The following is a 12769-nucleotide window of genomic DNA, read 5'->3' as shown; positions in this document are numbered from 1 at the left end:
GGGAGGTTAAGCACAAGGGCGCAGGGTTAATCACTTCGGATCCCAAGGGTCCGAGGCCGAGTTTGGATGCAGGAGGGGTGGGAAACGGCTCTGCGTGCGATCACTGAAATCCGGGCGAGGGAACCGGCTCCCCCTCCCCACTGCGCCCTCGCCCCGCGCCACAAGCCACTCTCACCTCCATCTCGGAGTCCGCGGGGCCGGAGCCAGCCGCAGAGGGAGTCGCCTGGGCCGCGACGCCCTCCGGGCCGCCTTTGTTGCTGCTGTTGCTCACGCTGCTGGCGGCCGGGGCTGCAGGCTTGGAAGGCGCGCTCTCGGGAGGCGGGGGTGGCGGAGGCTCCGCCGCGGACGACATGATGTTCCGTGTGCGTCACCCGCTGCTGCCAGAGGCCCGGCTCGGCAGAGATGAGAAGGCCCGGGCCTGGGTGGTTACGTCGCAACGAGCTGACGGAGGAGCGAGAGGGCCACCCGAATGCCCCCTGGCGCCGCGGCTCTCCTACGAGCCGGAACCGGGCCCGCAGCCTCCCCCTTGCGTCCGCCTCCTCTTCCGCGGGGCTCGGGATTCGAGCGGCGCTTACCTCACGGCGGGAATCACGTCGACAAGAGTGGGCGGGGCCGCCTGGGTCACCGAGGTCAGGGAAGGCGGGTTGATTTACGGGAGGGCGGAGGGTTGGAGTTAGGGGAAAGGAAAGCGAAAGAGAGACCGACGCCGGGAACTAGCTTCGCCGCCCCCTTTTCTTCCTCGGGGAAAAAAATCATCTATCTCACCAGCATCCAGGACAACTACCTACGCCACCGACTTTCAACCCTCGCGAGATTAATAGTTGGCTGATTGACTAGGTTCTGAGTGCGCCTGCGCGTTCCCTCGCCTCACCTTTGGCCACGCCCCCGGAGGGCTCCCAGCGGCCTCCAGGGCGAGGAGTGGGCGTGGCCTCGGGGCCGTGTGTGAAGACGTAGGTTTGGGCGTCGCTCCGAGGCGTGACGCAAACGCGGGGTCTAACGGCTGTGCTCGTCCGCGCTCGCCCCCGGGCTTGGCGGGGGCGGATGGCACCGTCTGAGAACTCGCCGGAACTTCGCGCCGCGCATGGAACGCTGCTGTGCGCGGAGTTTAACACTTTATCGCCTCCGCTTATAGGCGTGACGCCATGGCGGTGACGTTACGGTTGTCCCAAATGACGTCTTTCTCGTCTCATGAAAAGTTTGTGTGATTTTTCTTTCGTCTTCCCATGGTAGCTATATTCATCATTTCTAAATTTCTTGTACTTCGATACAAGTTGGACTGTATTTCCTCCAAATTTACATGCTAAAAGTAAAAAAAGAACTATGCACGTGGCCACGTGAGAAACGAGTAACCAAGGAAGAGAGGCGGTGGGTTGTGTTTTCCTCAACCACCAAATATTCAATAAAAAGTACCTTCTTTCATTAAGAAATGTTGCAGGCAGGGGATCCCTGGGTGGCGCAGCGGTTTGGCGCCTGCCTTTGGCCCAGGGCGCGATCCTGGAGACCCGGGATTGAATCCCACGTCGGGCTCCCGGTGCATGGAGCCTGCTTCTCCCTCTCCCTCTGCCTATGTCTCTGCCTCTGTCTCTCTCTCTCTGTGTGACTATCATAAATAAATAAAAATTAAAAAAAATAATCTAAAAAATTTTTTTAAAGTACAAAAATGTTCATTACATAGTGTCAATTGAAAAAAAATTTTAACAGTTCAAAAATATAGATAAAATTTGAAAGGATAGTCATAAAAGTATTGAAAGTGGTGGTGTATATGTCCTAACTCTTTTGTGTTTGTATTTTTTATTTTTTAAATGAGTTTTTATATTATTGAGAAAATTTATTTTTAATATTAAAAAATGTTCTTTTACCTAAAAAAGTTCAGGTATCAGGGTAAAAGTTAGTGTCCAGGGTGGTATCTGACATATACACACAATAAACAATTGTTTGATAAAAATGTATTTAATATTGACATTGTTAAGTAGGAAGAATATAACATTTAATATTTGGAATATTTCTCCACTCTATAATAATACATATCTTGGGCCCTGTTTTGGAAACCCTAAAAATATATGTAAGTATGTAAATGGAAGGTTCTTAAGTCTAAGTATTACTGGAATGCCTGTGTGGCTCAGTGTTTGTCTGCTTTTGGCTCAGGGCATGACCCCAGGGTCCTGCCATCGAGTCCCACATCCGGCTTCCTGCAGGGGGCTTTCTCCTTCTGCCTATGTCTCTGCCTCTCTCTTTGTATCTGTATGAATAAATAAATCTTTTTTTAAAGAAAAGTCTGAGGATTATTTAAGGGAACCAATAAATAGCAAGAAAAGCAATAAATAAAACTGCCTTTAAAATGGCAGTTGTCTTTTAACGTGCGTTTATACTGTGAGTTTCTCATACAAGCATATAAAATCTGTATAGGAATCTTAAAAATAGAGGAGAGATACAGAAGAAAGAAGAGAAAACAATGTTTGAATCCACTAATCCAACATGAGGAAAAGAGAAACAAATTTTGAGCAGGGTCTAGAAGCAGCAAGAGAAGCTGCAGAAAATGCAGGATGCTGGGCAATTGAGCTACTGGGATATTAGTAAGTTAGGTATATAGTACTTACATGGTGGCCAAACCACAAAGACCTATTTTTCTTCAGAGACTAATAGGTTAAATTAATAGCTAGTTCTGGCATTGATAGTGTAGTATAGGATTAGTGTAGTGGTAGGAGAGTAACCCCGAAGTCAGGCAAGCATGGATTCCAGCACAGGCTCAAGAACTTAGTAGCTGCATGAATGCAGGCAAGTTATCTTTCAACTTCTTTGAAATCAGTGTTCTTGTATTTTTATTATCTCAATTTTCTATTGGGGTAATAATCTCATAATGACATCATAAAAATTAAAGAGATTGTGCATGCAGTGTGTTTAATACGGTATCTGACATGGAGTGAGCTCTGTGTTCAAATATTTCGTATTCTAATCCTGAGGAATCATAAGCCTAAGAATCAGTCCTGTTGGAGGAAGAATAATATTTTTAATAAAGAGAAAGGTAAAAGGAATGATTTCAAGAAAATCCTAGAAAAAAATTGCTGCTTTAGACATGTTCCAAGAAATAGAATGTTACAATGTAAAAACATATTAGTATTCCATCTCAAATATGCAAATACATGTTGTTTACACTTGAAATTTCCTCTGTTAGATTTAGTGTGCAGGAACAGCATGTGCTGTGCTGGAGAGTAGAACAGAGAGATGTTGCCAGAGAACAAAAAATGCCTAAATCCAGAATTCTCAGCATTTTGGCCTTGAATGATAAGGGAAAGGAGTTAATTTTTTAAGAAGATTTTATTTAATTGAGAGAGAGAGCAAGCAAGTTCAAGCAGGGGGAATGGCAGAGGGAGAGGGAGAAGCAAGTTCCCCACTGAGCTGGGAGCCTGAAATGGGGCTTGATCCTAGGACTCTGGGATCATGACCTGAGCCGAAGGCAGATACAGCCAACCTAGCCACACAAGTGCCCTGGGAAAGGAGTTAAGGAAGTTTATCAAGAACAAAGTAGGAATGCTGAGCCTCCCTTAATCACACACTTATTTTATTTTATGAAAGCCTAGGAAAATAAAGGCTGTTACTACATGAAAACAATACAAGAGTATTAAGTTTGTGAGAATCTGTGAATGGAGATTTCCAACAGTAGATACCAATGATCACATCTTGTATGTATCATTTTCAGAATTCTTCTGCATGAGTCTTTTGCCATGTAAGAGCATTTCAGTTAAACAAAAACATTAAACTCTTAAAGAATAAACAAAGTTTAAATATATTACCCTTATATTTGGTCACCAGCTCACATCAGGTGGTGACTTTGTATCTGTTGGGTGTTTATACGTGTATTTATGTAATCATTTAAAGTTGCCTTTTCTTTAATATACACAAGTCAAAAATTCAAATTCTCTGCATTTCCTTCCCACTCATGAAAAATATTTTCTTCTTTATTTAATTGGTTCTAGGTAAAATACTCCTAGGAACCCAAACATTATTATCCAAAGTTAAATTTTAGCTACCACCACTCCTGAAATATTTTCAAAAGAATTAGCGATGGCCAAAGCTATGGTTAAGAAATTTGGGATTCCTTCGATACAAAGTTTGAAAATAAAAAGATGGAAAAATATGTGCCACAAACATTATTCAAAAGAAAGCAGGGGTGGCTATATCATTATTAGGTAAAGGAGACTCCAAAGTAAAAAAACTTACAAAGAGAGAATGTTAATCTACCAAGAAGGTATAACGATTCTAAATGTGCATGCAGCGAATGACACAGCTGCAAAATATGCAAAGCAAAAACTGAAAGAACTGAAATGAGAAGAAATCTACAATTATAGGTGAAGACTACAGCATCTCTCAATAACTGATAGAAAAATTAGACAGAAAATTAAGGATATAGAAGAACTCAATGACACTGTCAACCGACAGAATCTGCTCGACATTTACAGAACACTCCATTTAATAAAATAATACACGTTTTTCCAAGAACTCATAGAAAATATAAGGTAGACCATAAAGCAAGCCTCAACAAATTTTTAAAAATTGGAATTCTACAAAGCATGTTCTTCTCCCACAGTAGAATTGAGCTAGAAATCAGTAGTCAAAAGTTGCAAGGAATATTTCCAGACTAAACAACACACTTCTAAATAATCCATGGGTTTCAGAGGAGGCCTTAAGAGAAAAAGTAAATTGAACTGAATAAAAACACAATATATCAAAATTTGTGGAACACAGATAACGTGCTAAGAGGGAAACTACAGCAGTAAGTACTTACATTTAAGGAAAGGGAATAGTCTCAAATCTAAGCCTTCATCCCAGAAACCTAGAAATAGAGGAGCAAAGTAAAACCAAAGTAAGCAAAATAATAAAGGCAGAAGCAGAAGTCAATGAAATTAAAATCAGAAAAATTTAGAGAAAATAAAACAAAGAACTAGTCCTTTGGAAAGATAAAATTGACAAACTTCTAGGAAAATTGACAAAGTAAGCAGACAAGTCACTAATATTAAGAATGAAACAGAAGTTCTGCTACAGTTTCTGAAAACATAAAAAGGATAACAAGGGAATACTACAAACATAAATTTGACAACTTAAATGAAACAAACCATTTTCTTGAAAAATACAAGCTATCATAATTTAGATAATATGAAATTGACAATTTAAATAGAACCATAGCTATTTAGGAAATAAAATTTATAACTCAATAGCTCCCCAAAACAAATGTCTACGCCTAGATAATGTCCTAGAGAACTCCACCAAATTTTTTTGCACAATTCTATACCAATTCTACATAAACTCCTTCAGAATATAGAAGAGGGTATGCTTTCCAATTTATTTTATGACATTACTATAACCAATCAAACAAAGACACTATAAAAAATCAATATCCCTGATGAATATAGACACAATAATGTTTAATAAAATACTAGCAAATGCAGTTATGAAATATATTTTAAAAAGCATGTACCCTGACAAAATACCATTTATTCCAGAGATGCAAGACTGGTGGGCTATTTGAAAGTCAACCAATGTTATATGCATATAAAACTCACTCAATTATATCAGTTGATGCAGAAAAGGCATTTGACAAAATTTCAACACCCATTCCTGATAAAAAATCTCATTAAAAAAAAAGAGGGAAACTTCCTCCACTTACTTGATGAAGAACATTCACAATACCTATAGCTAACATTATGCTTAATGAGACTTGACTGTTTTCCCTCTAAGATCAGAAGTAGGCAAGAATTCTGCTCACATCACTGATATTCAATATGGAGCTGGAAAGGAAAAATAAAAATGTCTCTATTTGCAGATGACATGATTATCTACATAAAAATCCCAAGAAATCTACATAAAACATTTCAGTGCCTAATAAGTGAGTTATGCAAGTTTCAAGATACAAGATAGACATTCACAAATCAACTGTATTTCTAAAACTTACCAATAAATATGTGGATTCAGTTCAAATAGGCTTTCTAACAAATGGTTCTGGAGAAACATCTATCAGGAAATAAAAAAAAAAACAGAAACAAAGATGTCACAGTTTGTACAAAAATTAGCTCAAAATGAATAATGAATTCAATGTAAAACGGAAAACTATAAAACTTCTAGAAAAAAAAAAAAAAGGAGAAAATGCTAAGGACCTAGACCTAAGCATAGAGTTACTAAACTTTGAAACCAAAAGCATGGTCAATGTAAGGAAAAATTGATAAACTGAATCACAAAAATACTTGCTCTTGTGAAAAACCATCAAGAAGATGAGAAGACAAGCTACAGAGTAGGAGAATATATTTGCAGAACACATATAGACAAAGGATGAATATCTACAATATATAAAGAACTCTCAAAATTCAACAAGTGAAAAAACAATTTAGAAGAACACATCAGTGAGGGTGACAAAACATGAGAGGCACTTAACTCTGGGAAACGAACAAGGAGTAGTGGAAAGGGAGGTGGGCAGGGGATGGGGTGACTGGGTGATGGGCACTGAGGAGGGCACTTGGCGGGATAAACACTGGGTGTTATGCTATATGCTGGCAAATTGAACTCCAATAAAAAGATTTTTTTTAAAAAAGAAGAACACAGGGAAAAGAAGTAAAGAGACATTTCATTGAAGAAGATATACAGATGGCAAATCAGGAAAAGATATTCAACATTAGCCATTAGAAAAATGCAAATTAAAACCACAATGAGATAGTATCTCACACCCAACAGAATGGCTAAAATATAAAAGAATGATAACATCAAATACTGCTGAGAATAAAGAGAAACTGAACCAGACACTGCTGGTGGAAATGTAGTGCAGAGTTTATAGACCAAAAAAACACTGAGAATGGCTATTTTTGGAAAAGACTACTTTTTTCCTTGAAAAACAAAAGCACAATTTTATTTCTCTGAAACTATGGCTCCTAAGTATACTCTCAATCAGTTATATTAATTGTAACTGGATTTTTTTTAATTTTTTAATTTAAATTCAATTTGTCAACATAGAGTATAACACCCAGTTCTCATCCCATCAAGTGCCCTTCAGTGCCCCTCACCCAGCTATCCCATCCCCCCACCCACTTCCCCTGTTGCAATCCTTTGGTTGTTTCCCAGTTAGGAGTCTCTCATGGTTTGTCTCCCTCTATAATATTTCCCACTCAGTTCCCTTCCTTTCCCTTATAAACCCTTTCACTATTTCTTATATTCTATATTGATGTTTGTCCTTCTCTGATTGACTTATTCACTCAGCATGATACCCTCCAGTTCCATCCACATTAAAGCAAATGGTGAGTATTCATCCTTTCTAATGGCTGAGTAATATCCCATTGTAGATATAGACCACATCTACTTTATCCATCCATCTTTTGGTGGACACCGAGTTTGGCGGTTGTGGACCTTGCTGCTATGAACATTGGGGTGCAGGTGTCCTGGCGTTTCATTGCATCTATATCTTTGGGGTAAATCCCCAGCAGTGCAATTGCTGGGTCGTAGGGCAGGTCTATTTTTAACTCTTTGAGGAACCTCCACACAGTTTTCCAGAGTGGCTGCACCAGTTCACATTCCCACCAACAGTGTAAGAGGGTTCCCCTTTCTCCGCATCCTCTCCAACATTTGTGGTTTCCTGCCTTGTTAATTTGCCCCATTCTCACTGGGGTGAGGTGGTATCTCATTGTGGTTTTGATTTGTATTTCCCTGATGGCAAGTGATGCAGAACATTTTCTCATGTGCTTGTTGGCCACGTGTATGTCTTTTTTGGTGAAATTTCTGTTCATGTCTTTTGCCCATTTCATGATTGGATTGTTTGTTTCTAAGCTGTTGAGTTTAAGAAGCACTTTATAGATCTTGGAAACTAGCCCTTTATCTGATGTGTCATTTGCAAATATCTTCTCCCATTCTGTAGGTTGTCTTTGAGTTTTGTTGACTGTTTCTTTTGCTGTGCAGAAGCTTTTTATCTTGATTAAGTCCCAATAGGAAGAGCAAGTTCTTGACCAAGCAGCACTGGAAACCTCCAGGGGAAGTCTGAGGGATATATAGTATATAGACCAGTATATATAGTATATACTATATATATAGTATATAGACCAGAGGGTACCCCTCCTATTTTTTTCTTCCTTTTTCCAGTATACCTCATTTTTATATCAGACTTTAAATTTTCAAATTTTTTTCTCTTTTCCCATCTTAACTACGATATTTTACCACCTCTTGATTTTTAAGTTTCTACCTTTTTTGACTTTCATATTTCTACAACTACATGTCCTAGATATATTTTCCACTTCTAGATACCCTTCAACATACTCAACTTAATTTTGGGAGATATACCAAATATGTTTTTTTGTTGTTGTTGTTTTCTGTTTTCTGTTTTCTCTGCCTCATTTTGCTCTACAATGGCAGAAGTTTATACCTTCTAAAACATAACCAGCACGCACCCAGAACCAAGTGGTATGCTGTGCTGGTTCATTCTGTGAGATTCCCCATTCCCATTTGTCCCCCTCTTTTATCTCATTTATGTTTCGGTGGTCAATGTTGGGGACTCTACAAGTCTTTCTGGTTTACAGAAATTTGGGACTGAGCATCTTCTAACATACAGAACTTAATATACTCATAACCAAGAGGATTACCCTCTAGACAGTGTTGGCCGCGCTGTCCCCTCCACTTAGCAGACCCCGGGAAGTGTCAGCCACACTGTCTCCTCATCTCCGGGTCAGTGGCCAGTGTCAGCCACTCCTCTCCCAGGACACTGAACAGTGTCGGCCGCACTTTTCCCTCCTCTCTGTGGACAAGTCAGTGTCAGCCACGCTGTCATCTCCTGTCACAGGACACTGTGTAGTGTCAGTAGCGCTGTACCCTCCTCTCCCAGGACACTGGACAGTGTTAGCCGGCTGTCCCCTCTTCTCTGGGAAAACTGGACAGTGATAGCCATGCTGTCCCCCCTCTCCCAGACACCACACGGTATCGGCCATGCTGTCTCCTCCATTTCGGAGACACCAAGCAGTGTCATCCACGATGTCACCTCCTGTCACAGGATACTGGGTAGTGTCACCCGTGCTCTCCTCTCCTCTCCTGGGACCCCGGGCAGAGTCAGCCGTGCTGTCCCCTCCTCTCTGGCGACACCAGTCGGTTTCTGCCACACTGTCCCCTCCTCTCCTTGGACCCAGGGCAGTTCGGCTGTGCTGTCCTCTACTTCAAGGACACTGGGTAGTGTCATCTGTGCTGTCACCTCCTGTCACGGGAAACTGGGCAGTGTCAGCCGTTCTGTACATTCCTCTCCCAATACCCCAGTCAGTGTCAGTCCCACTGTCATCTCCTGGGACAGAAGACAGTTCTGGCCATGCTGTTACCTCCTGTCATGAACTCTGGACGGTGTCTTATGTGCTGTTCTCTCCACTTCAGGGACACCGGGCAGTTTAGTCTGTACTGTCACCTCCTGTCATGGGACACTGGGCCGTGTCATCTGCACTGTACCCTCCACTTCAGGAACACTGGGCAGTGTTGTCCACGCTGTCATCACCTGTCTCGGGACAATGGGTAGTGTGAGCTTCACTGTCCCCTCCTTTCCTGGGATCATGGACAGTTTTGGCTGTCTTGTCCCCTCCTCTCTGGGGACACTGGTCAGAGTTGACCATGCTGTCCCCTCCTCAGAGGACACTGATCAGTGTCTGCTGTGCTGTCCCTTCCTCTCTGAGGACAGCAGTTAGTGTTGACCATGCTGTCTTCTCCTCTCCTGGGATGCCATACATCGTTGGCCACTGTACACTCCACTTCATTGACACCGGGCAGTGTCATCTGTGCTGTCGCCTCCACTTCGGGGACACCAGGCAAAGTCGTCCTCACTTTCACCTACTGTCATAGGACACTGAGTAGTGTCAGCCACATTATGCCCTCCTCTTCCGGGACCCCGGGCAGTGACAGCCGCACTGTCCCCTCCCCTCCACAACACCGGTCAGTGTCTGCCACACTGTCCCCTCCTCTTATGGGACCACGGGCAGTGTCAGCCATGCTGTCCCCTCCCCTCTGGGGACACCAGTCAGTGTCGGCCACGCTGTCCCCACCTCTCTGGGGACAATGGCCAGTGTCTGCCACTCTATCCTAACTCTCCGGGGACATCAGCCAGTGTTGTCCGCTCTGTCCCCTTCTCTCCGGGAACAGTAGACAGCGTCGGCCGTACAGTAATCTCACTTCGGAGACACAGGGCAGAGTCCACCACGCTGTAACCTCCTGTCATAGGACACTGGGTAGTGTCAGCCACGCTGTCCCCTTCTCTCCCAGGACCACGGGCAGTATCAGCCTCGCTGTCCCATACTCTCTGGGGACACTGGTCAGAGTCAACCATGCTGTCCCCTCCTCTCAGGGGACGCTGGTAAGTGTCAGCTCGCTGTCCACTCCTCTCCTGGGACACCAGACAGTGTCAGCCCTGGTTTCCCCTCCTCTCCAGGGACAATGGTCAGTGTCAGCTGTGCTGTCCCCCCTTTCCCAGGACAGTACACAGTGTAGGCTCTGCTGTCCTCTCCTCTCAGCACCCTGGGCAGTGTCAGCTGTGCTTTCCCGTCCTCCAGGGACCCCAGCAGTGTCTTTTGCGCTGTCACCTCCACTTCGGAGACACCAGGTAGGGTCGTTCTCGCTTTCACCTACTGTCATGGGACACTGGGTAGTGTCAGCCACATTATCCCTTCCTCTTCTGGGACTCCAGGCAGTGTCCACCTCGCTGTCCCCTCCACTTCGGGGTAAATGGGCAGTGTCAGCCTCGCTGTCACCTCCTGTCATGGAACCATGGGCAGTGTCAGCTGCACTGTCCCCTCCACTTCAGGGACACCAACACATGTTGTCTGTGCATATCATGGGGCACTGGGTAGTGTCAGCCGAGCTATCCCCTTCTCTCCTGGGATACAGGGCAGTGTCGGCCGCTCTGTCTTCTTTCCCAGGACACCGGGCAGTGTCAGCCATGCTGTACCTTTCTCTCCCGGGAAAATGGTAGTGTTAGCGGCACTGCATCCTCAACTTTGGGGACACCAGGCAGTGTCATCTGCACTGTCTCTTTTCCCCCAGGACCCCGGAGAGTGTCTGATGTGCTGTCCCCTCCTCTCCCGGGACACTGGACAGTGTCGGTTGCACTGCCCTTTCCTCTGCAGGGACACCGCTCAGTGTCGGCCGTGCTGTCACCTCCTCTCTCAGGACCTGAGAAACAAGCGTTCCTTGCAGTCAGCTTCTGACTAGCTTCTAACCAAGGAAGTTAGAAGCTATTTCCACAGTATGTGTGGAGGCCCAAGGGACAGGCCCTTTGCTCAACTCTCAGAAAGAAGCATTCCTTGGACGTAATTTTAAACTAGTACCTAGGGATCCCTGGGTGGCGCAGCGGTTTGGCGCCTGCCTTTGGCCCAGGGCGCGATCCTGGAGACCCGGGATCGAATCCCACGTCGGGCTCCCAGTGCATGGAGCCTGCTTCTCCCTCTGCCTGTGTCTCTGCCTCTCTCTCTCTCTGTGACTATCATAAATAAATAAAAATTAAAAAATAAAAAAATAAAAAAAAAAAATAAACTAGTACCTAAAGTATCGGAGTTAGAAGCTGCCTCTACTGTAGGTGAGGATGTGGAATGGAAAGGCTCTGTGCTGACCTCTGAGACAAGCATTCGGGCCTGCAGCCTGCCCTTAGCCACTGAGCCCCAGGAGGTACGAGCTAGCTGCACGGGAGTGGAGGCCCATGGAAATGCTATGTAGTGAACTGTGAGCAGCCAGCGCTCCTGCAGAGCAGCTTTGCACTACCCTCTCACCTCACCGACAGGCCTTAGAACCTAGGTCAACAGCACGTGGGGAGGCTTGCAGGAAACGCGGGTGGCTGAGCTCGGAGATACAGGCGTTTCCTAGAGATAGCTTCCGACAGGACTCTACCATAGGGCAGTTGGAAGCTATGTCCACAGTAGGTGTGGAGCCCCGAGGGAGAGGCCCTGTGCTCAACTCTTAGAAGGATTCCTTGAACGCAGCTTTCAACGAGGCTCTCAAATATGGGAATTAGAAGCCAGCTCCAATGTAGGTGAGGAGGTGCCATGCAAAGGCGCCGTACTGATTTCTGAGATGCCAGCATTCCGGCCTTCTGTGCTGTCCCCCCCTCTTCAGGGACACCGGGCATTGTCGTCCGAGCTGTCACCTCCTGTCATGCGACACTGGGTAGGGGCAGCCGCACCGTCCTCTCCCCTGCTAGAACCCCATGCAGTGTCAGCTGCGCTGTCACCTCCTCTGCTGGGAACCTGGGCAGTGTCGGCAGCACTTTCCCCTCCTCTCCTGGGACACTGGACAGTGTCGGCCGAGCTGTCTCCTCCTCTCCCAGGGCACCAGTCAGTGTCGGCAATGCTGTCTCCTCCTCTCTGGGGACATCAGTAAGTGTCGGCCTCCCTATCCCTTCCTCTCTGGCAACCCCGGGGTGTGTCAGCTACGCTGTCACCTGTTCTCCCGGGACCCTGGGCACTGGCGGCCATGCCGTCACCTCCTGCCACGGCACCTTGGGTAGTGTTGGCCGTGCTGTCCCCTAATACCCTGGGACACCAAACAGTGTTGGCTGCAAATCTATTCCTCTTTGGGGCACCAATCCGTGTTGGCTGCGCTGTTCTTTCCTCTTCTAGAACACGAGATAGTATCAGCCTCACTCTCCTCTCCACTTCGGGGACACTGGGCAGGGTCGTCTGCATTGTTACCTCCTCTCCTGGGACCATGGGCAGTGTCGGTCATGCTGTTCCCTACTATCCTGGGACCCCAGAGCATGTCAGTCGCTGTCCCCTTCTCCCCCCTA

At 45.3% G+C, this 12769-nt stretch overlaps 1 protein-coding gene across 1 annotated transcript in view; it reads right to left on the bottom strand.

The window, feature by feature from the left end:
- The window catches only part of SMARCA5 (SWI/SNF related, matrix associated, actin dependent regulator of chromatin, subfamily a, member 5), a 40215-nt gene extending 39392 nt beyond the window's left edge, over positions 1-823 (bottom strand). Inside the window, exon 1 of the mRNA XM_038558886.1 lies at positions 176-823. Coding sequence (XP_038414814.1) covers positions 176-352 — 177 coding nt within the window. The 5' untranslated portion in view covers positions 353-823. The remainder of the gene's footprint in view (positions 1-175) is intronic.
- Positions 824-12769: the final 11946 nt, after the last annotated feature.

Source organism: Canis lupus, chromosome 15 (genome assembly GCF_011100685.1).
Source record: "Canis lupus familiaris isolate Mischka breed German Shepherd chromosome 15, alternate assembly UU_Cfam_GSD_1.0, whole genome shotgun sequence".
In the NCBI taxonomy this organism is placed as follows: Eukaryota; Metazoa; Chordata; class Mammalia; order Carnivora; family Canidae; genus Canis; species Canis lupus.
This window is presented reverse-complemented; position numbering and strand designations above follow the sequence as displayed.